This window comes from Crocodylus siamensis, chromosome 6 (genome assembly GCF_052110815.1).
Source record: "Crocodylus siamensis isolate JL-2025a chromosome 6, ASM5211081v1, whole genome shotgun sequence".
NCBI lineage: Eukaryota > Metazoa > Chordata > Crocodylia > Crocodylidae > Crocodylus > Crocodylus siamensis.
The window spans coordinates 34,082,219-34,107,331 of NC_143400.1; the positions used below are offsets into that span (position 1 = coordinate 34,082,219).

Below are 25,113 nucleotides of genomic sequence, written 5' to 3' on the forward strand. Positions count from 1 at the left end.
ACCTAAGAGCTGTTGCTTGTTCACTTCACTACCTTGGGGGGGCGGGGGGGTTGAAAAGTAAAGCTAGGCCTCAGTCTAATTCCACTCCTTATTGGACATGCCTACACATGCATTTATGCTGTCTTAAATTTACTGCCCAGCAAATGGGCATCTGCAGAAGCAGCTGTTAAACCTCATTGATGCTGTGTGTGGACTGACTAGGTACTAAAGTTAGTCTCAAGTCAATCCACAGGCCCGCAGTGTTACTATGCAGCAAGGTGTCTACATGTGTATTATGGTGCGTAGGCACGTGCCCGTACGGCGCAGTAAGGTTGGTTCGGGCCGAGCAAATATCAGCTTCCGTTTCCGACGAGGTGTGATGTGAACGCGGCGTTGGGCGGCCGAGGGGCCCGCAGTGCGCGGCGGTGCCGGCAGGGGGCGGCGGATCGGGCTCGGCGCCGGGTCTGCGGCGGGGCCACGTGTGCGGGGCGGGGCGGAGCCGGGAGCCGGGCCGGCGCCATGCGGCGGCGGGCGGCGCTGGTGGCCGAGCTGTGCGTGCGGCTCCTGCTCTGCGCCGCCTTCCTGTGAGTGCGGGGCCGGAGGGGCCGGGGCGGCCGGGCCCGCCTGCTTCCCGCCTGCTTCCCGCCTCTCTCCTGCCGCCCGCAGGGTCACGGAGCTGCTGCCGCCCTTCCAGCGTGTCATCCAGCCCGAGGAGATGTGGCTGTACAGGAACCCGCACGTCCAGTCCGACCGGGTCCCTGCCCTGCCCCTCTTCGTGAGTCCTCTGCTGCGCCCTAGAAAGCACCTCCTCCCCTGACCCCCTAGCTTGGGTCAGAGGCGGCCAGAGTCTGCCCCACTGACCTGGATGTTTTCCGTGCAGTTTTTGTTTTATTAAGGCTTTTCAGACCCAGAAGAGAGACTTTTTTTTTTTAATGCCTTTGTTCACTAAGAGAAGTCGCGTGTCCTCTGGAGCATGTCTAGGTCTCTTCTGCATGGGAATGGGTTGCTAGAGAGAGGAAACTGCAATGGGAAAGCCAGAAAAAGATGGGTTATAGCAAGGGCTTAGGACAAACAGGGACTGCCCTGGAGCTGACAAGATTTCCAGGAAGGAGTGTCCTATGGGAGGCTGTTTGCTGGCGGCTGTTTGCCGTGTCACTCTCCAGTTGGGCTAACTAGACCTCTGACTTGTGTACCATGACCCAGAGGATTGATGGCTGTCTGCCACATAGGAAAAGTCCTGGTGGGACACAGAGGCTGTGGGAGCAAATGGTTTCCCTTCAGAGGCAGGTACAGGTTGTAGCAAAGGCAGCAGGACAAAGCCCAGGCGCAGTTTGGAAGAACGTGCTGCGTGCATGGGACTGCTGGGGCACCTGCAGAAAGCGAACCCCATGCCAAGAGCATTCCCTGGAGCACAGGAATGTGTAACCCCTGAGCATCCGTTGCCTCTGAGATGCAGGCCTCCTCTTTGTCTTGCTTTTTGCCTTAGCAAACCGCTCTGAGGCTGCAGGCCAAGGATTCATTTGTTTGTATTGTAATGGGCACAGGGAATGAAACAGAGGCATGCAGTGCAGTTCCAGCCCGTGGTGGGGGCAGCAGTGCCCTGGTTGATAGCCACTGTGCTAATAGCACTGCTGCCAGCGAAGCTGAGCGCTTGGTTTGCAATCTCCTCTCCTACCTGACCTGTGTTTGGAGGGGGAAGCACATCGGTTTTGGGGCAAAGGCTTTTTGCCTTGAGCGGCCCATGCAGAATGCTGTGTGGGGAGCCAGGGTACTCCAGAAAGTGCATCCTGTGCTGTTACAATGCCTTTGTTTTATTGCAGCTCATTTCCTTCTTCTCTCCCGTGTCGGCAATCCTCCTGGCAAGATTCTGCATGAAAGTTACCCGGGAAGACACGCAGGAGGCTTGTTTAGGTGAGCATGCTGAACCCTGACAGTCGCTGTTCATAGAGACCTGTGCAGACTTCATGCCCTCCAACCAGGGGTCCTTGGTCTGACAGTAAGACCCTTGCTTCTGGCAGCAGTGACGCCCGTTGGCACTCACAGTCAGGGTGTGTTAAAAAAGGCTTCGTTACCTGCTGGATGCCAGGTTGAAGTCCAAATACTGCCAGCCCCCAGAACATGGAGCTACAGTCCTTCCAGGCAGGAAGCCCTGCTGATCACGCGCCAGGAAGAGCTTCCCTGCATTAGCAGCTAAAGAGCATTCCCTTCCACATGGCTTCTCCTTCCACTGCTGAAGCTGGGCAGATAGAAGCATGCACTGTGTCTGGGGCAGTGCTGACGCTGTTTGCTCTCTTCCAGCTGCCAGCCTTGCGCTGGCCCTCAACGGGGTTTTCACAAACACTGTCAAGCTGGCTGTGGGGAGGTAAGGAAGTTATTTATTCACCAGCGCACTGCGCTGTTGTTTAGCTGTCTGCGATTAGCGATAGAGTCCCAGCCCTTGGCAGGTAGTGGTCTGGGCCCAGGGATGGGTACTTACCCTTTGCACTGCGATTATTCCCAGCTGGGAGCTGTTCTGGAAATACCCCAGCAGGCTGCTGGATGAATATGCTCTCACGCTCTGATTTCTCCCTGAGCTTGAGGGTAGCAAGCTTGGGTCGGCTTCATTGGCTGCTGCTGCGATGCAGAGAGGAAGGTGTCAAGCCACGTAAGGGAAGCGATCTTGCCGCTGCATGCGGCCTTGGTGAGAGCACCACTGAGATGCTGCAACCAGCTAGTCCCAGGGTGCCCCCCTCCTCTTGCAGCAGGTTGTGTGGGCCCCACTCTGGCTTCTCCTTCCCGCATGGAGCAGGGTGACAGACTTTGTTTCTCCTGCCCCAGGCCGCGCCCCGACTTCTTCTATCGCTGCTTCCCAGACGGACGGGGAAACTCTGCGCTGGCCTGCACGGGCGATGTGGCCGTGGTGACGGAGGGACGCAAGAGCTTCCCTAGTGGGCATGCCTCCTGTGAGTGCTGGCACTACCTTGTGCTGCAGGCCTGGGCAGAACCAGGCTCGAGGGAGCCATGTGCCTGGGGCTGGGATCCACCATGCCATCATCCTGCCCTGCAGCCTTGGGCATACCCACCAGTCTTTTCCATGGCTGCTCTGGAGAGGGGAGGCACTGGGAACTTGATGCGTTCCCCTTCCATACGTAGAGTGTTCTCAGTGTGTGCAGCCCCACTGTGACTCTCTCCCCACCCCAGCCCTTCCTTGCCCATGTAGCAGAAGTGCTGTGTCCTCCCAGGTTCTTTGTCTCAAGAACTGGAAGCTGCTTTTCCCTGCTACCACTCCTGGAATGGAAGTACTGGGCCCTGGGTCCCTAGGAAGGGCAGAGTGGGGGCCACGGAGCGCAGTTACCTAAGTGCTGGGCTTTCCTTCCAGTCGCCTTCGCTGGTCTGGCCTTCTCCGCCTTCTACCTGGCAGGCAAGCTGCGCTGCTTTGTTCCTGGCGGACAGGGCAAAGCCTGGCGTCTCTGCACCTTCCTGGCACCGCTGCTCGTCGCCAGCCTCATCGCTTTGTCCCGCACCTGTGACTACAAGCACCACTGGCAAGGTGAGTGCCTTTGCTTGGCTTTGTGCCTCTACTGGGGACAGGGGGCATGGTCAGAGATAGCAGGGGCAGTGTGGGCAAGATTGTCCTGAGGTTAACAGAAAAGTTGGGGCAGCACAAGAAACCCTGGTTGGCAGGGTACAGCCACGGCACATCCGTGCTGCTCAGGGCTGTGTGGAGTGGCCCAGGCTCTCGGTGATGGAAGGGGCATCTGCAGAGGTGTTATAGCCATGGGGGCCCCTAATCCGTGTGTGTTTGCCCTGCAGATGTGGTAGTGGGCTCAGCCCTTGGCCTCATGCTCGCCTACCTCTGCTACCGGCAGCACTACCCCCCACTGACGGACCCCAAGTGCCACGTGTCCTTCCTGGGCAAGGCCAAGGTGCTGCCTGCAGAGGAGCCCAAGCAAGCCAGCTCCGGCTTCCTCGATGTGTAGCCAGGATGGACACTGCTAGTTCCGACCGTGTGGGATCCTCCCTCCCACTTTTGGGACCACAGGGTGGGGACAGATATTTTGAGGCATTGAATCACTGCCTGCTCAGAGAGGAAACCTGAAGGGGAGCAGGCGAGAGCCAGAGGAAACCATCATCTCTGCCCGCGATGAGTTGTCCTGCTTACCAGGCCCCAGGCTTCCTGTCCCTCTGGCCTGTTTTGTGAACCTGCCCTGTTCCATGCCTGCTGTTGGGGGAGGCTGGGGGGGGTCTGCAGTGCCAAGCCTGCAGGAGCGGGACAGGGAGCAGCTTAGTGCGACGGAGGGTGGCAGTGTGTTGGGATGAGCTTGGGCATTCCGCTGGCCCGGGAGGCCCCTTCCAGCCCTGTGTACTGTTGCGCTGTCCCCATCTTGGTGTTTTTACTGTCCAGTAAAGAGCTGTGTGATGCTTTCGCTGGGAGTTGTAGTGCTTATGGCAGCTCAGAGCCTGGGCCAGGTCTAGGAAACCATTCTGAATGCAAGGGAGGCCAGTCTCCTGGTGGGGTGGGGTGGGGCTGGCTGCTCTTCATTCCAGTTCATGGGAGCAGAGGACACAGCACATGAGAAATCCTCCCTAGGGCATGCTTTGACCTTACAGAAAGACCCTCCCCCTGCATGGGGTGCTTCTCAGCTGAGCTGCTTTTGCTTCCTTGCATAGGGTTTGCAGATGGTACAGCTGCCCTAGGGCACTAACATGGCCAGCACTTTGGGCCACAACACAAGATCCTGCATCAGTCCTCCCCCCTTCCCTATACAAGCAAGCTTGGCACCCCACAGAGTTGTGTCAGCTTTTACTGGAAAAAAACATTAAATAACATTTGAAATGTATTTAAACTTTTCCTGTTTACAAAGTGCATAATTCCAAGAGCTGCTCCTGACAGTGTGTCCCAGCCAGGACCGTCCTCCCACAGACGGGCAGGAGGTGCTTTAACCAGAGGTTGAGCCCTGCAGCGTCATTTCAAGAGCAGTGGGTTGTTTCGGCTACAGTGGGGTTGGGGATCACGAGCAACGTACACCACAGAAAAGACAGACTGGGGCTATGGGGAGGGCCTGGCACCACATACAGTCATCACTGAGAGAGAACACGCTTGGGGCATCTATTTCAAACTCTATCAAACACAGCAACACCCTAACTAACTGTACTACCTTTGCTTTTCCTTGCTGCGTCGAGGCCAGGGTTCAGTCTAGCCAGTTAATGACCCTGTACATCTTTGGTTACAAGGGATATCTCTCTTCAGGATCTCTGGCCCTTCTTGCCTTGGCAATTACGATTCCCCAGCAACTGAACTAAAACCGCAGTCCTAGCTCTCTACAGAAGGCTGCTTTAATTTCACCACCGGGGACATTAAGACATTCCTATAAACTTGGAGGCAACATCATCACCTACAGACACACAGATAAAAATGTAAGCAAAACGGTGCTAGACACTTCCCTTTACTGAATCAGTGCAACCAGGGAGAATGGGGAGTGTGTAGACTGTGCTCATATGCAGCACAGTGACCCTCTTCCTTGCTGGACCCTGCCTGATGGGCTGTTGCATTTTCACTTAAGTAGTTTATGCTTGAATCAGGATGTAACACTGCTAACAAACTACCCCCAGGCTGCAGTGCTGTCTTGTTCCTGCTGCATGGGGTCTGCAGATGCCTATGGGGGGGACCCAGACCCCTCCCACTTGAACAAATTCTGCTCTGAACAAAATCAGAGGCATCTGGCCCCTGGGAGGAGAATGGAGTTGAGAGCAAGCAGAGTCTAGAAGAGATGCAGGCCTCCCCCATTCGTTGGTCAGTGGTCCCAGCCAGAGCTCTGCATCAGCATTAACATTATGCAGCAGGCAAAGGAGATGAAAGCCACATGGTGGTCCAGACCCAGGGATTTATTCCCAGTGGCTGGGCTAGTCAGCAAGCAGTAACTAGACACGCAACTGAGGGGAACAACGGTCAGAATGTCAGCAGATGGAAATGAAGATAAATCTCTGGCTGGCTTTTGTCACAAACCCTCCTGGCTGCAGAGACCTCTAAGATTCTGTACAAAGGCTGCTGCCAACACTTATTAAAAGCTGCTGTGGACAGTGCCTTGGGGTGAGGCTGCCATGCTGACTGACTTGGCACCTCTTTAAAGAAACAGGTAATTATAAGTGCTTCCTTTGGTGTATGAGAACATGCCACTTTCTTTCTGATGCAGGACCCTGCTTAGCGCACCTGGTGGGTGCAGAAACAGATCGAGAGCAGGTTAGAAGAGAATCTGGGTCACTTAGCAGCTGTCGGGAGTGCTTGCTCCTACGCACTGCCTTGTGGCACTGCAAGAGCAGGAGAGAGACCATATCTCATTCTCCCATGACAAATCAGCCCCTTATCCTTTATTCACTCTCATAAGATGCTATGGTTCTGTTTCCATAGCACAGCAGGTACCCAATCCATTTACGGCTTTGAGGTCTCAAGGTTGCAAGTGTCCAGTTCCCCTGCTAAGCAGATGACTTGAGGCTCTCGGTCTCCAGTTCCCAATCCAGGCCACCTCTATCCCACATCTAGATTTGGAACAGCTAGTGTTGCAACTTACAAGACAGACAAGCCAAAGAGTAGATAGGGACACGATGCCACAGGGAGTCTCAGTCGGTCCCAGGTGCTGAGTCAGTGCTGGATATTCTAGCAGAGATTTTCACTGGATTCCTACCCCTTGCACAGAGAGGGAAACTCCAGCTCTCCAGGCATCAGCAGGTAGTCAGGAAGCAGCATGCAGAGGCAGCAGCAGCACAGGATGGGGAGGCAGAGAGGATATCCGGGCTTTCCTGGTGAGGAGTCACATATGTGCATCTAGGGAAGCAAGAAGGAAGGGTACATAGTTTACCAGGATGGTGGTCACTGTTGCTGAGAAGCAGGATGCATTTGCAGGAGCAGAGCACCCACTCATGCTGCCACCCTCCTTCTGGTTCCCATGCTGACTGGGTCTAAGCTGGATCGGATATCTACATTGTGCTTTCCAGACAAGCCAAAAATGCATGAACAGCTTCTAATTTGACAGGGCATCTTAGCAGCAAGGTGACTTACATCAAGTTGCAAGAACAGAGCAACTGGCTGGTGCCTTCATTGGAGAGGCTGATCCAACATAATGCCTTGTGTTTGGTAGATCTCTTTCAGCACCAGCAGAACAGTATCTTCTGACTCCCTGGAGATGGAAAGCCTTGGAATTAGTATCCACACATGCTAACATTCAGAGACAGTCCACTGCATACCCTCCTGTGTTGAGGCACTGGCCACTACAGGGCAGTCCTGTAACTTGCTCATCTGTAAGCAACTTGACTCTGCCTATTCTACCACCCTGTCTTTAAAGCTGCACATGGCAGGTGCTCAATGGCCCCAGGGAGCAGATGGAGAGTGCAAGAAGCTCACCAGTAGCAGAGATGGCCTTGCAGGGCGAATAAATACTCGTTGAAGCTCTCTATTGGCTTCTCCTGAAGCACATAGTCGATGCGGTGGCCACCGTTGAGCATTCCCACATTTATAGGAGAGGCCTCTTCCTTCGCAGCAGCAGCAGCAGTAGCAGCAGGGGGCTCGTTGGGCTTCACCTCTGGAGGAATCAACCACAGATGACAGCACTGATTCTGTGGCAGCATAAAATCAGTGCCAGTGCCATGGACAACACCAGCAACAGGAATGGAGCCCAGGCTAGAAGCCGGATGGGAAGGCAATCCACACAACTCCTGCAAGAGGAGTGCCACACTGCAGCAGCAGGCCAGAGTGACATGACTGTAGCCTCCAGGCAGCATGAGGAAAAGTAAAGGTTCAAGATGCTATCTGTGCTCTGAGCACCAGAAAGCCCCTCCTCACCCAGGTAGCGTGATCACATGGCGTGGGTCAGAGGGCAGGTTCCTGGGGGAAAGGGGCCTTGCCTCATGTTTTCACAGCATCCAGCACATCCAGGTTTTTGGGCAGTGGGAACAGAAATGCAGTAGCAACAAGGCAACCAACCCAGCCTTAAATGACCAGGGAGCCAGGTGGCCACAGGCCAATTCATTGCTCTCCCTGGTATCCCCCTCCACAGTAGCATGTCCCCCCTGAGCATGGCAGGGGGGACGAGGAGGAAAGCTCCTGGGTTGGCCTCAATCTCCACTGATTGTCTCCTCAGCTAATGTCACCCACCTGTTTGCCCATCTGAACAGTTCTGGGATTCAGCTTCACTCTCTGTGCTGGCTGCCTCCACAGCTGGCAGTGGGGCCCTAGTGAAGGACTGCCAGGCAACACGAAGGGACCCCAGCAGGTTGTTCTTGAGGTCCATGCTCATGCGGGTCAGGCCTTCCTTCAGTTCTGAAACACACGGGGTCACCATAAGTGGGAACACTGTGCAGGGCTGGGACCACACTCACCTGGACAGCAACCTCTGAGAGGAAGCTTGCCTGCCTTACCCAAATGCATCCGCTTCCGGCCCTTGTGATGGGGGAGCAGCATGGGCTCAAACTCCACGTCTGGGACGATCATGGGCTCAATCCTGTAGGCCACAGGGTCGAACTGTGCAGAAGAACAGCAACTAGTACTGGCTTGTGACCCACACACAGATGCCCCCATTCCCTCTAGGGAGAAACCACTCAGCCTAGGGAATCTTTTACCTGCTGCTGCTTATGGTTTGGAGACAGGCATCACCTAGTAACAAAGCTAATGCAGAAGGTGCCACTGGAGCTCTAAGGACCAGAGGCAGGTTTAGCTGCCCAGTTCCCATCCACTGTGTTGATTGCAACAAGTGACACGGGAAGGGGAACCCAGGGCCCCAACTAGTCACTGGCCTCCCTGTGTGGGTCTGTTGTCTTTTCTCCACTCAGGAGCCAATGTATGAGCACTAGCCCCGTGACTGCTGATTCCACATACCGGATGAAAGATGTTGAAGAAGCCTTTGCAAGTGGGGAGGCTGTAGCTTGGATCAATCCTTTTCACACCTCGCACAGTGAGGAACATCCCAATGGGAGATCCAAAGGCAAAGAAGATAGCAGGCTTGTAAATGAGCTGTGGGTAGTTGGCTGAGACCTAGCAGAGGTGAGGTAAGAGGCAGTGAGAAGCAGCGCCTCACTTGTCCCTCAAGGATGTAATTGTTTGTTACAGTAGCAGCCATGGCCTAACACTACTTGGAATGGGAATGAGCTCAGCAGCCTCTGGGACTAGGAGATGGCCAAGGTGCATGGCAGGGAGGAGTGGGCTGGGACCTGTCTGCCCCCACACAGCTAGAGTGGCACATGGATTACTGGAGGGTGTGAGTGAGCTGTGCAGTTACCTGTCCTAAGCTGACATCTGGGTATGGGCAGTTCCTCCTACTGCTCGGGTTGCCAGCAGAGCCAGGCCCTGCGGACGACTCGGACTCAGTCCTGTGCTCTTCGCTGTTCCCAGCAACGGTCTGTGCCCAATGGTTAGTGTCCTGCAGTAATGGAAACAGGAAACTGCTCCAGTTCTCACCTGGGCATTCAGCACCACAGCTTTCTTCAGCTGAGTAGCTTCTCTTCCCATAAGGCCCTGCTCTCTACTTCTAGTATTGTTACTGAGGCCAGGACCAACACACTACCTGCAAGCCAGGGGTGGGGACCACTGCACTAGGGGGCTTGTACTGCTTCCTGACAAATGCATGCGTAGATTGAAGGAGTCTGAACCACAGCAAGCACCAATGCCCTATGCTGAAGGGGAGGTGGTTTGTGATGGGAATGGTCACCTCAGCAGACTACGCACCTGTGTCTCCCTTTCAGAGCTGATGTAGTGAAGGATCTTCATCCTCGGGCCTAAGGGAATGCCCATGTCTTTCAGATTTTGCTCTGTACACAGGAGCTGAACAGTAAGTCACAGGCATGTTAGTCACTGCTCTGTTACAGGAGGCAAGCAGCCAAAATGTTACTCCTTTCTCCTTGGAGAAGACACCTGCTGTTCACTAAGACAGAAGCAGAGCACTTTAGAATGTGGCTCACAAGGGGACCATTCTAAACACGCTCCTCAGAGGGCGTATCTACACAAAACACTTACTGCGGAGTAGATTAATTAGCTCTGCAGTAAATGCCACTTATTTACATATGCAGCCTTATTTGACCTCAAGAAACTTACAAATGTAACTACTAAGGTACTGTGGAGTTTTTTTACTCTGCAGCGCCACATGTGTACATGCTGACGTGGCTAATTGGGGCATAAGGGCGCTTCACTGAGAGGGCTGCCTGCCAGCTAGCCCTGCATGGGGGCACTCTCATGCACCAGCCAGCCTCTGTAGCAGATGGAGCTAGCGGGGGGAGGAGCCCTAGGCTGGCAGGTTGACCCCACCTCACTTCCCTGCCTGTTGGGGCTGCTCTGACCCAGCTCAATGTGCAGCAGTCCTGGGTGCATAGTCAAACAGCATGCCTGGCAGCAATAAAGACCAGCACAATAAGAACTGGAGTTTACTACTACCCATTAATTGCACATGTAGACATGCCCGGAGCATGGCAGGGAGGGCCCTGAAATCAGTCGCAAGTGTCCGTTAAGCAGAAGTGCCTCCAAACCACCCTACAGCTAAAGAAGCATTCCTAAAGAGTCCAAAGCCCTGAGTCTATGAAGTGCTTGGCCTTAGCATCACCAATGCTCTTAAGAAGGACCCAGGGTACATCAGCACAGGAGAGCTTTACTCCAGCTGACCTTGAAGAAACAGGTGTGTGAAAATGCTCCAGACACCTGGGCACTAGGTGCAGGGGGAGAGCAGATTGGCACGTGAGTAATAAGATGTGCAAGAGCAGCAGCCACCCTGCTAGGACGGTGAGTTACCAGTGCCTGTCTGTCCATTTTCTCTTTCTCAAAGACTGTGCTGTATTCAGACAGCTCAAGCTTCTCCAGGATCTCCTTCACACCGCTGACATCTGCCCCACGGCTTGCACCCATCTGGGAACTCTGTGAATACAGACAGGTGGGTAGTGGTTACAGCTAGCCTGCAACAACACTCAAAAGATTCTTTCCCAGGGTTGATACTGGGCAGCAGAGTGCAGAGGACCTGCAGTCACTCTGCTGCACAAGCAGGGGAACACAGCTGTGCAGTGACCAACCCGCCCTGCACTTTGCCCTGCAGCAGTTACCTATGCCAGCACTGGCATGGGAATGTAGCCCATAGATTAAACCCTCAGTCTGCAGGCTAAGGGACACACAAAACCAGTGGAGAACTTACCTTTTCTTTGCCATCTTCATCCTCCGAGGAAGCTTTCTGATTTGTCAGGAGGTCAAACAGTATAAGTGATCCTGAGAAAACATCCACATGCAGCCACTGAGGAAAGTCCCAGGTCTCGCACATGAATCTGTACATTTACAAGTCATGTCCCTTCCAGGGTGAGGAGGAAGGGGGGTGGGGTGTCTTCTGCCTCTCCCACAGAACTGGACTTGGATTCAAAAACCAGATCCCAGACTTTGTACTAAGTGCCTGCAAGCAACATCCTGCAGATTGACCATGCTTGGTCCCCTCACCAGGCTGCACCCCTTACCTAAGCTGTGACCTGCAATGGACACCCCGCCTTTATAGTCAGGGTTTCTCTGCAGGAAGAGCAGATACAGGCGATTCATCTCAGAAGCGACTGTGTCCACAATGGTTTGGCAGTAGGTGGCACTGTTGTAGAAGAAGACGTCCAGGATTGTGTCATTGATGAAGTGACGTAGGCGATTGATGCTCGGCAAGGTGATTCGCTCCAAGTCTCTGCACACAGGGCAAAGCAGGATGCTGAAGGAGAGTGCAAGCACCAGAACCAACTACAGCAATTACCTGCTGGGTTTCTGGCCTGAAATCCCAGCCTTGCTTAAATGCAGAGAAATTCTGCCACTGGCTTCAATGGAGCAGTGTTTCATCACTAAATCCTGGTTACGAGACCAGTCCTCAGGATTAGAGCGGACAAAAGCTCTGGATGCAAGGTCCATGCCTTCCCAGTAGTTCAGCATGTGTATGGCACTATGCTATGCACCGGCCATGCTCTGTTCCCTTCCCCCCATGAACCACAGAACAGGGTTTTTTAGTTAAATACTTTCTTCTGAGGGGAACCAGGTATCCAACTCCCAGTGACTTGCTCTCCCTTCTTGTAATATGAGCGAGGACCAACAACTTTATATGCTTGCAGACCATCAATGGTGTGTTTTAAACCTGGAATAGGTCTGGCTGTGTCAGACAACTGGATAGATAAGTGCTACAGACAGTACCCAGGCCCCACTGGTGTGCAGTGGTACTAGACCAGGTTTCCATTGCTTTAGTCAGCACCCACTGCAACGGATGCAACCCCAGTACTGCAAGAGAGACTTGCGAGTCTACTCAGGCAACTGCTGCAGCTCTTTTCTCATAAGCAAGAATTTACTTACACGTCCACCCCTGTGGAGTGCAGGCGGCTGTGCCAGTTCACAGGCAGGAACTCCACCCGGCCGATCTGCTGCTGCTCCTGGGCTTTCCTGAAGTGGGCTTGCAGCATGCTCAAGGAGACAGCCCGGAAATCGTTCACTGGGAAGAAAGAGAGAGCACTGTTTCAAGCTCTGATTCAGCCAGTTCCCCAAATCAACCTATTGCACTCACTGTGCTTAGTGAGGACATTGGTGACTGAAACTCAGAAAACCCGCCTTGACCTGAAGTAGTTTAACCTGCTCTCATTCCTTGTAACAAGAGGGGCACCATGCTGAGCCCAAGCGTACCCTGGATGTCATTGTTCCCTCTGTGAAGGCCAGCATCCCCCTGCTTGCTTGCTCTTTCCAGGAGGAAACACAGAAATTGCTTCTTTCCCTGCAGCTCTGTGTACTCACCACATTGAATGATGCTTCGGAACCGGATGTCACACGCCGGCCCAATCCCATGAACTACAAAAACCAAGTGGTCGATCTGCTCGGGCTCTCCTGAGAGGGGGGAAAAACAATTAACTTAGTTTCTGTAACAAGCCCAGCACCTGTTGATCTACCACGCTGTCCTTTTGCCTGCTGCAGGATGCCCATGGAACCCTCAACAGTTTGAGCGAGAGGGGGTCACAACAGTCCCAGGTACAAGGGAAAAGTTTGGCTCTGTCACTGCTTTGGATCACAGGTACAACAACGATGCTTCGCATTGCTGAACAGCTTTGTGTACTTGAAGTACTACACAAACCCCTCCCTTGCCCTCACTCCAGGAAGTGAGAAGCCTTACTCCTTTTCTAGAGGGACAACAGCACATCACACTCACTGCTTTGCAAACTGTCTCTGATGGCAAGACAGGTTCAGTGGGACTTCAGCAGCCCCAAACCTAACTCTGAGCCAATGCCCGCTCTCTAGGCTTTGGTACCATTGCAATGAGACAGATGAGTGCAAAGGATTCTGCAGCTGGGTTGCAGTAATCAAGATACTGGGGTCCCAATTTGAGAAGACTTCAAGGGTCCTGGCTCTCAGAAGGCAGGGGCTCCATTCTTGCCTTGTTTCCATCCTCTGCCCCAGCTTCTCCTCAGGTTCCCGGAGATTATAAACTTGTTGGGACCTAAATAGTCTCTCACCAGGTGGCTGCATGGCGCGCAAGGCACAATGGGGCCTGCACTGGACCAAAGCCTCTGGCCTTCCTTAATGCCAGTGAAAGAGCAGGAGGAAATTTCTCCTTCAGTGAGACAAGACAGCCTCACCATGTCCCCATAAGCAAGCTGCATGTTTAAGAGTTTCAGGCTATGAAGCCATATCCAAAGGGCAGGATGGACAGAGCCACAGAAAACCCAGAAAGTGGCCTCTGCAGCTTTGATGGATGCGGGGTGGGGAAATGTTCACCTACCACTATGGATGTCCACAGAGATGTTTTCTACTCCTCTCTTCACGGTTCTTGGCCGCCCTTGCTCTGCAGAGCTTGAACCCCAGTCGTCAGAGACAGTTACTGGATGGTAGTGCACCATAAGCTGGAAAGCAGGAAGAGAAGCATGTTAACATGCTGGAATGCAAGTAGCTTAAGCATCTTCTGCACAGGGGGACAGTAAGCCCACGATACACCTGGTCAGTCTCATCAAGATCACACCAGAGAGCACAGGCAAGAGCACAGCAAGGGCAAACCTTTCCAGACATGTCATAAGGAAGGACAGAGGTTGACACCAATCCTGAATGGACAGAGGTCACTGCTCCTAAACATGTACCGCCAAGGCCCTGTTCTCCCAAGTCCTTTCTGCACTTGCACTACACTATAGTTAAACTTTCTGCAACACTCAGTTTTGCACTGCACTTTCCGTGCTCAGTTAAAATTGGGGAACCATGTTTGCAGGTATTCGGCTGCCTCTGCAAGCCAATGCTCTGAACTGCACCAGTTGGAAAACAAAATGACATGTTCTTGTCTCCAAAACAACTGAGGTCCTGGCCGGTAACTACAGCTATGGATCACAACTTACAAGACTTCTGTGAAGTCGGGGAGGCCTTACCTATGCAGCATGTGTATGTGTGTTTTAATGCAACTGACCAGTTTGGCAACAAGGGCAGTGTTATGCCAAAGGATCTGGGTCGATTTCTCTGCTCTGCTAATGAGTGTTCTGTGAGGCCCTGGGCAAGTCACCTGTCCCACTGAGGCCAGCTTGTCCATTTATAAAACAGTACATAGCTAAGGGGATAAGAAGTACCATCACAAGCAGACTGGTGTCTATACAGATAAGAACTGTGTGGACCAGCCCTGAAACCAGAAGGCAAAGAGCGACATGCAGTGTCCTCTCCTCCATTCACTGGGCTCTGCCCCAGCTCCTGGTTGGGGAGCATTCAGGTCATCCTTACCTTGGGGTTGTGCAATATAATGATTTCTCTGTTTGGGGACTCAAGTTTCTTTTTCCACTCATCCAGAGTTACAGCGATCATGTAAGCTTCCTGCGGAGAAGAGCATCCCTGGTGAGGCAGGCAGACATGTTTCCATGGGAACTCGGCCACTGGAGAGGCCTGTCTCATCTCCCGTGGCCCCCCATTCTAGGCTAGCTCTGGACAGGGCTTTATAGTATCAGGTCTCTGCTTCAGCAGAGTCAACAGCCTACGATCCTGACCCTTCCCATTTCCATGTGACTATCTTTATTCACATGTCCTTGGCATCTGCAGGACCTTTTGCCTTGCCTAGTTGACTGGTGAGTGGGAGTGTTTGCAAAACCAGGTCCTAGATTAGATCAACACAGGAAGTTACAGCAGTCAAGAACAGGGGAAAGCAAACATGTCTGCAGCTTGACAGACCCAGCTACATCAGAGATGCTGGCAGAAGGGGAGAGCTGCAGGGTTTACAGCGGTGCTGGCAAGATGGGCAAAAGTAACTCTAACATCTGTCTCTAGTAAGCCCACATCCTAAAGCAGGATCATGGCGCAGGGAGCTTGGACTGTTACGGAGTTGCCATTACTTCAGTAAAAGCCCAGAAGGCTTGAGAGTAGCCCAAAAGGAGTGGAAGTTATCAGATAAGGCAACTTTACCTCCAACTCCTCGCTGAAGCTCTCCGAGTAAGGGACATACTTATTGTCCTTTTCTCCCTTATAAAACCAGGTGCAGCGCCTTACTTCGGACACCTCTTCCTCCCAGTACACGGCATAGCATTGCCTCTGCTTCAGATGCACATCATATCTGCCCCCCGATATCGGAACTACCAGCTCTTCATCGTCTTTCCCTGCAAAGGACAAGGGCTGAGATGAATCACAAACAGACCAGACCGGCTTGTTATCACGGTTTGGACTATGGCAGCTATAGGGAGGCAGGTTTCAGCAGCTTATGCATGGTGTTTACCCAGGAACTGTGTATATCTTGATAGCAAAACCTAGTCAGCATCAAAAATATCAGATAGCTTTGATTTTCAAATACAATTCCCTTACTGGAATAAAGAGAGGAGATCAGATAAAGCCACACTCATTCAAACCAGAAAAGTGACCTAATTCTGCTACAGACTGGTCTGACCCCATTATTTAGATTGCAGGCACAGCATGCTGTGTTCAACTGCACACATCACCCGTACATGGCAGCCAGCATCCCCTCTAAGCTGTGTGGTGTGCACGGCCGCGTGCGCCAGTCAGTTTAGAGGGAACGCTGATAGCAGCCCAAACCAGACACTAGGGACTAACTTCATCCACTGACATCCAGAGCCTTGGTGCACTGGTGACAGGATGAGAGGGGCCAGGCACATCAAAGCTTTACTCTGATGGTTGTCCTTTGTGGCCCTGCATGTCTGAAGTCTGACAGCAGGACTAGGAAAGGGCTGGTGAGTGTAGCTTTACATGTAGGGACACCACAAGGCTCAGGGTGAGCACTATCATTATGCAAGAGATGCTACACATATGAATAAGACTATCCATTAAAGAATCTTGACTGCTGACTGGACAGCCCTGCCCTCTTCCTGAGGATAAATCCACAGCAAAACAGGAGATTTAAGGGCCAGCCTTCCCAGTGGTGGAATTTAGCCAATGCTGCTTCCCACATAACTCCCTCTCACCTAATTAATAGTCTCTTGTACATGAGAAGAGTGCGCATTGAGTTAATGAGACTTGAACATAGGCTGTACCCAAAGGGACTATTTATTTGTGTATTTAAAGTAATATCAACAGGCCCCTTTAAGGAAGGAATGCTTCCAAAAGAATATAATCTGGTCCAATTTAAAATGCCAGAGGGAAGAACAGAAACTGTGCAGGATGTTCGGAATATTTCTCCGAATTATGGCTTCTAGCTCCAAGGTATCATTAGTAAGTACAATGCGGGTCAAATTTTTAGCAAATTCAGCACTTGTGCAGTGCCTATAATGAATTCTCTCATTACTTGTTTATGCCAGAACCCCAAAGGGTTCTGAGGTTAGATATTACTATATTTAAAAACAGGGTTACTTAAAATAGAGCTTCATAGATTTTGAAGCTGAACAAACCTGAGATCATCCTGCCCAGTGCACTGTGGTTTGACACAGGATTTGCTAGTGTTTTTATCTGCTCCTGCCTGGAGGCATGGGGACTCTGAGTGGTTGCAAAAACCAGCCCAGGACTTGCTACACCTCTCTGCTAGGAAGCTTCTCACAAGAAGCATGTTCAACTTACTCATCTTTTGGGCCGCTTCCAACTTCTCTGAGTCCTGTGTGCTGAAGGGGATCCATCTCTCTCGGGAATCTGTGACCTTGCAGTAAAACCAGTGAGGAACCACAGCTTCATACTTATTTGCAGCATCTGCCTCTACCACCTCAAAGGAGCTGGACGAATTGGATGACAAGGAAGCATCTGCCGGTTGCTGTTCCACGGCTGACATCACGCTGCCTGAACGAAGGAAGAGAGAGAGGAGACATGCTGAATTTTTATTTTATAAGAGCCTCTGAGTTGTTTACCAAGACTCAGAGCAGAAACACAGAGACACATACAGGTGCACTCATACAGTCCTGCCAAGACCAGCACCACTTTTAAGCACATAAAGCGGATTGACTGACAAATAGCTACAAACGAGAGAAGGCCAGCTGCATAGATAGTTTACTAGTTGCAAAGTTATTGTTGTCCTAATCCAAGATGCATTCAGCAGGCATCTGTGACAGGCCCAGAACAAGAAAGACTGATACCAATTGGCTCCGCTTACTCAAGCACAAAAAGTCCAAAAGGCAAGGGATCCACACAGCTTGGCTGTAAAACTGCCACAGAAACATGAAGAGAGCCTGTGAGAAGATGGCAAAGCCATCAACAGCAGTAAGAAACAAAGGACAACCCAGGAACAATGTTCTTTTATGGACACCAAGCAAAGATACTTCACTTAGCTGGGAGAAACGTGTTAGGAGTCACAGCGACTGTTCTGTTATGTTGGTCCCTTACCAGCATTTCGGTGTTCTTGCTGCTTGCACCTTCAACTTTGTAAGTGTGCCGAGCTTTTCTCTGAGAAACATTTTACGGCATGCTAACCAGCACAACTGACTATCTGCTACAGCAGATAGAATATCCCTCATTCCTCCTCGTTTTACTCAATTTGCTTTTCCCGTGTGCAGAACCATGTCTTATTACTACTCAAAAAGCACGACTGCCAGAGCAGCACTTTTAGTGGAAAGAAGGTCGTCTGCAATTTTCTGAACGTGGGAGCACAGAAGGGTATTAAGAAATATGGCAGACAGCCTAGGAACAGTTGTCCCTGATTTTTGCCACCAAGCCAGTAACATTTTGCAAGCAAAATTACACTTTGATTTAGCTGTCAGCTCGATTGAATTCAATAATCGTGGCCAGGAGTAACACCACAGAACAGACACCTTGCCCCAGAACAATGCCGCCTTTACTTTCAAAGGGTATTTCCTGTATCTGTCCATCCTTCCTTCCAGCTGAGTCACAAAGCCCTTTGCAATGAAGGAACCTGTCCTTGCAGTGTCCCAAACACCTCGGTAAGCTTATCTGCCTTACTGATATGAAGCCAGGCACAAAGGTCAAGTGAGTTGTCCAAGGCTGCGCTGTGAGTCAGTGGTAGCCTTAGAGGGGGAATCCGTGTCTCCCAGCCGTGTACATCAGCCGCAAAGCCGAGGCAAGTTCCCCTTGTAATCTGATCCCTTTTCCAACTGGGGTCCGATGGTCTCGCAGCTGGGCCCTGTCCTGGGCAGCTTCAGTGTCAGTCTTAGCGCTGCCAGGGGCAGGGGGGAATGAAGCAGCTGTTTGCCCAAAACACTAGGGAGGGAAGCAGACCGTTCTTGCAAAGGCCCGTACTGCTCCGGGTACAGCATCAGCGAGCAGCAGAAAGGTTGCAGCCCGGCCCTCACCTCCCCCCCGAGCCTGCGCGGAGCTGCAAAGCGGCTCCGTCCCTCGGCCCCGGCCCCGGCCCCGGCCCCGCACCTACCCCGCCGGCGCTTCCCAGCCCCGTTCCCGTGGCGCTGCCCGGCCAGGAGGCCCCGGCGCGGCGACAGCGGGAGGTCCCCAGAGCCGCCCCCGCCAGGGCGGAGCCCGGCGCAGCTCCGCCCGGCGCCGGCGGGGAAGGGAGCCGAGGGAGGAGGCGCCCGGGCCCGGATCCGGGCCCTGCGCTCCCCGGGCGGGCTCAGCCGGCTGCTCCCAGCAGCACCGCCGGCTTTACTGCCTGAAGGCCGGCGGGACGGGCAAGGTAAAGGCTGCGGGAAGCCGGAGTGCGACGCACCCCGGCTGCTCCGGGGGTGCACCCCCGCGGGATGGAGGAGCCGCGGCCACCCGGGGGTGTCTGGCATCCGGAAAGATGGAGAAGCAGGGATTTGGGGCACAGCCAGCGGTGCCCGCAGTTACTGGGTTTGCTCTGGCACCCGTCGCCCCCAGGGCTGCACACCTACCCCTCACACTTGGTGCAGTCTGGCCTAAGGCTCTGGGAAGGCGGTGAGTGCCGGGCTTGCTGCAGATCGCATGATCCAAGAAAGGCCCTGGGCCACTGAGCACACTTCAACACAGAGGAGAGACAATTTTGCCTGGGAGTTGTTAGAAAACCAGGCCCTGAGCAGGATCAGTAGAGCCAGGGTGAGGGCTAGCACTGCCTGCTGATGCTGCTCTTCTGGGTCTGGTGCTGGGTCCTGCGTCTCCCCATGTCTGAGCTCTACCTCACTGGTTGCTCACAAGTACCAAGCAGGGAAAAGAAGCCGCAGTCAGCTGTGATGCAGAATGGCTGCTAGGCAAAGGACCATACCTGGAAAGGTCCTACCTGTGTGCGATTTAAGGTAGTGGGCTGTGGTGGGCACTTCCGCCAGGCAACTGTGCCAGTGCGCTTCTGTGCCTCAGTTCTGACTTGTAACAATCCCTGTCTTTAGTGACAGGACGACCACACAGATGTTACCAGCCATGCCACGTGATCCTGCTGGTGGTATGATGTGCACAAATAGCAGCAACAGCAGGTGTTTCTCTTTACATCCTCAAGCAGTCTAGAAATAACTTACGAAGTCCATGTCAGGACACTGGGTTGCATCACAATGTCACTTCATAATGATGCAATTAGTGCCATGTTCGAGAGGGTGGCACAAATTCATTCCAAGGGTGCCACGTCTCATTCCTGAAATCACAGTAAATTCGGGGATCGTCTCAGCCTTATCTTTGCTATTTTGGATACGGGGCAGGGCATGGATTCACTGTGTGTGTACAGCCATCCTGGTCGGCAGCCTTGCTGGGTAACATGTGCTATATGCCACAACAAACAAGTACTCCAGCAAGTGATCCTCACTAACCACTATCCCTATCCCTTCACCAATCACTATCCCTGATTCCCGTGATCAAAGGGCATCAGTAGCTATTGAGCATGGGAATTAGGGATACAGCCCCCGACCCAGAACCTCTGAAACTTTAAACGCTGGAGGCTGCAATTAAGAGACAACCCTGATCGCGCCCAGTGCACTCGCCTTTTCAGCATCCCCTCTGCCACTGTGCGACACAGAATATTGGGCAAGATGGACCGGGCCTGGCCCAGTAAATGGTCATTCTTATGTTATCACAAGACTTTGGGAAAAATAGCATTTTTTTTTAAATCTCTCGTGCTCATTTTGACATTGCAGCCTTGCCTCTCTGCATAGACCCTGAGGATAGGGCCATATGTTCAAAAAACAGGTGGTGCTCTTTTTTGAAAGACCAAGCACATTGGACTGCAGGCTTTCTTTTTTAAGAGGTGTGACTTGCGACTGAAGTATAGTTAAGTGCTTTTGGGCTTGGCTTTGGTTTCCAAGGATGGGTTTATGAAGAGAGGGTGTGGGTGTGTTGAGATTGCCAACCCTACAGACTTAATCATGTCTCAGTACTTGGGAGATGGACGCCCATTTCTCTTACCAGCCTGAAGGAAAATTGCTTGCAGACTGGGCTGCCACTCTCCCCAGGAGATCTTTCTTAAGCTGGGAAGACCGTGAAAGGCAGCAGTCAGCAAACACCTTCAATTATTCATGGTGTCAGAAAGCAGAAAGCTGAGGAGCAGTGCCGGAGGTTCAGGAAAGCAATGCTAAGGGTGGGGGCTAAGGGCTGTCTTTGCTGGCCTCGTGGTACTGGTCAGGGTTGCACAACCCTGTGGCATGACAACGTGCGCACGGTGCCCACATTTCAAGGCAAGCAGCAAAGACTGCCGGTCTAGTTGAAACCGCAAAGGAATTTGCAGCCTCAAAATCTGTTCCCTACGCAGCAGCTTGGCTGGGGCATTGGGGGACTACATGTGAAATAGGCCATGGGATTTAAAATATCTTGTTAGGCTCCCAGTCTCACTTCTTGTCTGAAAGAGGGGGGCAGGCCTCCTGAGCACAACCCTCATTTTCTGTATGAGCAAAGAGCACCATTGCTGCGTATCCTTTACAATACCCTGTGCAAATCCCAACTCAGACCAACCCTGCCTCAGACGGAGAGAACTGGTGGAGGTCAGAAGCTGCTTTACATAACCCAGAATTTTCTGCAGGGCAGAAAATGGAAAGGCGGGACTTAATCCACACCAGTGCTACCCACTTCCCAAACCTCCACAAGCACAAATGAAACTTGCCATCTGTCTGATGGATAAAGAGATGCTGTTATTCGGCTAGAAACGTAATCCAGCAGTAATACCTTTCCACAGAGCTGTGCAAGGGACTGAGATGGCTGGCAAGGGAGCCTAGCATTTCAACCAGCCTTGGAAAGGGGATGCTTTGCTCTTCCTCACCTGCATTTGAATGCAAATGTGTGATTCTCCCCCCACCTGTACCCTTGATTCTTGAAAGTTGTCTGCTGGGATTGCAATCCCTAAAAGAGGGAAGAGGAACAATCAATCAGGCTCTGTGCAGTCATGTGGGCAATTGCAGGCAATACATACTTGCATCTCATGTTACCTATGGTGGGGGGGGTCAGCTTTTTAGTTTTACTTTTAAATTGGCTTCTCCTTTGATTTTTCTTTTTGGCTCATAAGAGCTTTGGACATTCTTGGACTCTTTGTTAGGAGAGCATATTCTTCGGCTATCCTTCAATTCAAGGATGTGGTCTGCCAGGGGGGAAGAAGAAGAGCATGTAAGCTTCCCTTCCTACCCTGTATCAGCAGTATTCGACCTTTATGCTAGTTCATAGACCACTGCTGATTATACAGCAGTTGAATGTGCATGTTCCGCTCTTGTTCTAACTAACAGCACTGCTTTGTTATTTATTGACCTGAGATAATCCAGGCTTGCACTGTCATCCCCTGCATTATTAGAAATCTTCAGTAGAAGCTGACTGGCTTGTTTCCATTTATGGCTAGCAGTTTCTGAGTAGTTAATGTTGTAGTTAACAGTGTGTTAGGTGGTTCTGTACATGTACTATTCTTATGAAAGAGGGATATGTGGAGGAGGATATGGAAGGTCTATGAAATCAGGAAGGACTTGAACAAATAGGGAACTGTTATGCACTGAGTCCCAGAATAATACAACTAGGGGGCAAACACTGCAATTAGCAGGAGACAGATTTGAAACTAACAAGAGAATACTTTTTTTTTTTAACACAGGCTTTAGTTTACTCGTGGAACTCATTGCTAGATGGGCAGCTGCTGTGTTTAGGCAGCAGCTGTTAATAGTGATTTTCATTTTAAAACAAAGCTGCTGTTCTAGCTCTGCCTTTTGGGTTCACTCTGGGTGTGGGGACTGACTTTCTGCAAAGCATGCAGACTGCCATGTAAGTGCTAGTACAATCAGTGAGACGCAGACACACTCAAAATGCTTGGCTGACTTGGGCCCTACCTGACTTCCACTGTCTCTTCCCTTTGTGGAAGTATGTCCGATAGTAAAAATTCTTGCCTCGGATACATCCCTCACCAGAGGTGGGAGGGCTTTTGAGGACCTGCCCTGATCTGCCCGTCTGTGGCTCTCACTGAATGCTTTCCTTTCTCTACCTATTTGGGTGCAATTAGTGTCTAAGAAATGCAGTGATGTGTGGGTATGCAAGCAAGCCTATTTAATTTACACTAGGTTTCAGAAATCTTAACCCAGCTCACTAGCCAGCTGCATAGCTTGAGCAAAATATTTCACATGGGTGATGTCACACTCTCCTAGGCAGCAGCGCAGAGAAGACACACATGACCCAAGGGAAGCTTCACCCATGAGTGACTCACATGGAGGAGAGAGCTCCTGGCAGCTGTGGAGGCAGGATCTGAAATCATTTCTGTTGCTTACAAAACTCAACCTTTCTTTTTATTCCAGGGACACAATCCCAGCTTCTCTGCCCAGATTTGTGCTGCAATAGCAGGAACTGAAGCTGGATTAAAAAAAATTAACCGTAGCCTACCCTTTGGACGATCGCAGCTTCAGTGCTACTGACTTTAATGAGACTTAAGCATGTATTGTAAGCATGTGCCTAAGCCTGTCTCTACCCATTAAGGTGCTTGAACACATAGAGCTTTTCTGAAGCCTGGAGGATGCAGACTTAAGCGCTTAGAGGGTTCAGACTTAAATAACAGCAAGGCTTCCTCTCCCAATGAGAAGATTAACTGCATTAAAAATTCATGTGACACAGGAAAACCTGACTCTGTCCATTTCCTGTTTTTTCAGTTCTAAGCTCTAATCAGTCAGCAAACCAAAGCAGGTATTCTCCCCACCCAAGGAGAAAATAGTTAAATCCTTGTGTTAGATGACAACCTTCCCATAACTGGCTGTTTAGGAACCATGTGTTTCAGCCACGGTTTAACGAGCAGACTTTTTTTTTTTTTTTTTTTTTGGAATACAGACCTACATCTTAAAAAGAAAATCTCTTGCAATTTCAGTCTTTGACTCCAGGACATGTCTACTCACTCAAGCCACATCTCATCATCATATAGCGTCACTGCATGAACAATCATTTTCAAAACAGTCACTAGCACTAAGCACTTTCCTCCTGCTAGCTTTTTCCAGTTTAACCTAAGTTAAACCTTTTGCAAGGTGCATTGTCAAAACAAGGGGCCTGCTTTCTCTTCCCAACTAGTTCAGTTAAACTCCTGTGAGTCAGAACCCGGGACTGGGTACCCAGATTCTTAGATTTCTACTCTTAGATCTGCCATGAACTTTGTCTACTTGGACAGTCACCCTTTAAAGGGCAACATATCTCCTCTGCATCTGAGTAACATGGTAAAACAGGTGTTAGTCACTGTGCTGCATGACTGAGGGAAGTGAGTAATCTTACATTCAGTGGGAACTTTTATTTTGGAAAATCTTTTTTTAATTCTCTTCAGTACTGCTGTTGTGTTGCATGCATTCATTGTGCCTTGTTGGGAGGCACTAATGTGGGTGTTAACATATGCTAGATGGGGGAGGGGGATTCACAGCACATATGCTCCTACTCTGCATAACTTGTTCAGACTCAGTAACATTCACCAAATGAGAAGGGTGCAAGATGCCCAGCACAGATCATTATGTGTTAGGGAGAATTCCAGTGCAGTTTTAAGTGTAATAATGGCGTCCTAAAGTTTGATCAGCTGCAAAGAGGTGGCATGCTGTTTGCTCTCTGTCCATTTCTTTGAAGTGGTGTTTGGAGTCGATATTTGATCATAGTTTTAGAAGCTCTCCTTTGCATGGTAGAGAGAAGAAAGGGAGCTGATTTTCAGACACTGATGTACACTTGCTTTTATACAACTCATGAGCCTGCTGTAACCATCCTCCTCCTAGGGAGGAGACAATGGATTCCTTTGCACAGGGACTAGCAACGTACATCACTAAAGAAGCTCCCTTGCAATAATTTTGTAAAGCTTCAGCAACTGTACTGTTCTTTAATAGGTAGTTTGTCTAGATGCCTTCATCCTGGCTCAGGAACCTTTCCCTTCCTGAGATGTGTGCTGATTGTTATCTTCCTTTCCAAAAAAAGGAGTTACTATATCTGAGATTGACAAGGTTATCTGGGTAAATGTTGTCTACCTATGTCCTTAGACCAGGGGTGGGCAAAATGCAGCCCGCGGGCTGGATGTGGTCCTCCAGGCCATTCTATCCAGCCCACAGGGCCCCTAAAAAATTTAGAAAATTAATATTTATCTATCCCTGGCTGCCTGTCATGCGGCCCTCGATGGCTTGCCAAAACTCACTAAGCAGCCCTCCGCCCGAAATAATTGCCCACCCCTGCCTTAGACCAACATGGCTATAACCAACACCCTCTATATCTTAGATTAACACCTTGAATATGCCCAGAATGGACTGCTTCTGAGCTATAGATTCAGTTGGAAAGAATGCAGTAGTTATTGCACTGAGGGTTTGCCATTCCGAATACTATCAAATAATTTAATTGGGCAACAAGTGAGACATGAATGCCTAGAACAAACAGTTCTTTCTCTTAGCTTCACCAGGGTGGGGAAATGCAGCCATGTGACAGCAATCCAAGTT

At 51.2% G+C, this 25,113-nt stretch overlaps 2 protein-coding genes across 7 annotated transcripts; one reads left to right on the top strand and one right to left on the bottom strand.

The window, feature by feature from the left end:
- The first annotated feature begins 448 nt into the window (after positions 1 to 448).
- On the top strand, positions 449 to 23,291 carry PLPP5 (phospholipid phosphatase 5). Of its 3 annotated transcripts, none has more exons than XM_090051005.1 (7): positions 449 to 563; positions 646 to 754; positions 1,800 to 1,890; positions 2,278 to 2,341; positions 2,797 to 2,921; positions 3,338 to 3,508; positions 22,972 to 23,291. In XM_090051005.1, exons 1-7 carry the CDS (start codon positions 499 to 501, stop codon positions 23,022 to 23,024), a joined length of 678 nt encoding a protein of 225 aa, XP_089907131.1. In that variant the 5' UTR covers positions 449 to 498; the 3' UTR covers positions 23,025 to 23,291. The 3 variants fall into 3 exon arrangements, with proteins under 3 accessions (XP_089907131.1, XP_089907132.1, XP_089907130.1); XM_090051006.1 differs by lacking the exon at positions 22,972 to 23,291 and adding an exon at positions 4,630 to 6,758; XM_090051004.1 differs by lacking the exon at positions 22,972 to 23,291 and adding an exon at positions 3,772 to 4,723.
- Positions 6,293 to 18,803, bottom strand: DDHD2 (DDHD domain containing 2). 4 transcript variants are annotated; one of them, XM_090050997.1, is made up of 18 exons: positions 18,696 to 18,803; positions 16,943 to 17,155; positions 15,347 to 15,537; positions 14,675 to 14,764; positions 13,701 to 13,821; positions 12,722 to 12,811; positions 12,290 to 12,425; positions 11,431 to 11,639; positions 11,121 to 11,191; positions 10,727 to 10,849; positions 9,674 to 9,769; positions 9,228 to 9,368; positions 8,828 to 8,983; positions 8,371 to 8,473; positions 8,108 to 8,272; positions 7,358 to 7,535; positions 7,016 to 7,133; positions 6,293 to 6,781 (listed from the first exon to the last, which is right to left on the bottom strand). In XM_090050997.1, exons 2-17 carry the CDS (start codon positions 17,145 to 17,147, stop codon positions 7,052 to 7,054), a joined length of 2,157 nt encoding a protein of 718 aa, XP_089907123.1. In that variant the 5' UTR covers positions 17,148 to 17,155; positions 18,696 to 18,803; the 3' UTR covers positions 6,293 to 6,781; positions 7,016 to 7,051. The 4 variants fall into 4 exon arrangements, with proteins under 4 accessions (XP_089907123.1, XP_089907122.1, XP_089907126.1 ...); XM_090050996.1 differs by lacking the exon at positions 18,696 to 18,803 and adding an exon at positions 18,269 to 18,496; XM_090051000.1 differs by lacking the exons at positions 9,228 to 9,368; positions 18,696 to 18,803 and adding an exon at positions 18,269 to 18,502.
- Positions 23,292 to 25,113: the final 1,822 nt, after the last annotated feature.

Bases quoted from the DNA above. Each gene is read 5' to 3' on its own strand.
- PLPP5 (XM_090051004.1), top strand. From the start codon at position 499: ATGCGGCGGCGGGCGGCGCTGGTGGCCGAGCTGTGCGTGCGGCTCCTG. The intron at 755-1,799 runs GTGAGTCCTCTG...GTTTTATTGCAG, and splicing joins TCCCTGCCCTGCCCCTCTTC to CTCATTTCCTTCTTCTCTCC. The intron at 3,509-3,771 runs GTGAGTGCCTTT...TTTGCCCTGCAG, and splicing joins CTACAAGCACCACTGGCAAG to ATGTGGTAGTGGGCTCAGCC.
- DDHD2 (XM_090050997.1), bottom strand. From the start codon at position 17,147: ATGTCAGCCGTGGAACAGCAACCGGCAGATGCTTCCTTGTCATCCAAT. The intron at 12,426-12,721 runs GTGAGTACACAG...CTTTCTTCCCAG, and splicing joins CCGAAGCATCATTCAATGTG to TGAACGATTTCCGGGCTGTC. The intron at 10,850-11,120 runs GTAAGTTCTCCA...CTGTATTCACAG, and splicing joins ATGAAGATGGCAAAGAAAAG to AGTTCCCAGATGGGTGCAAG.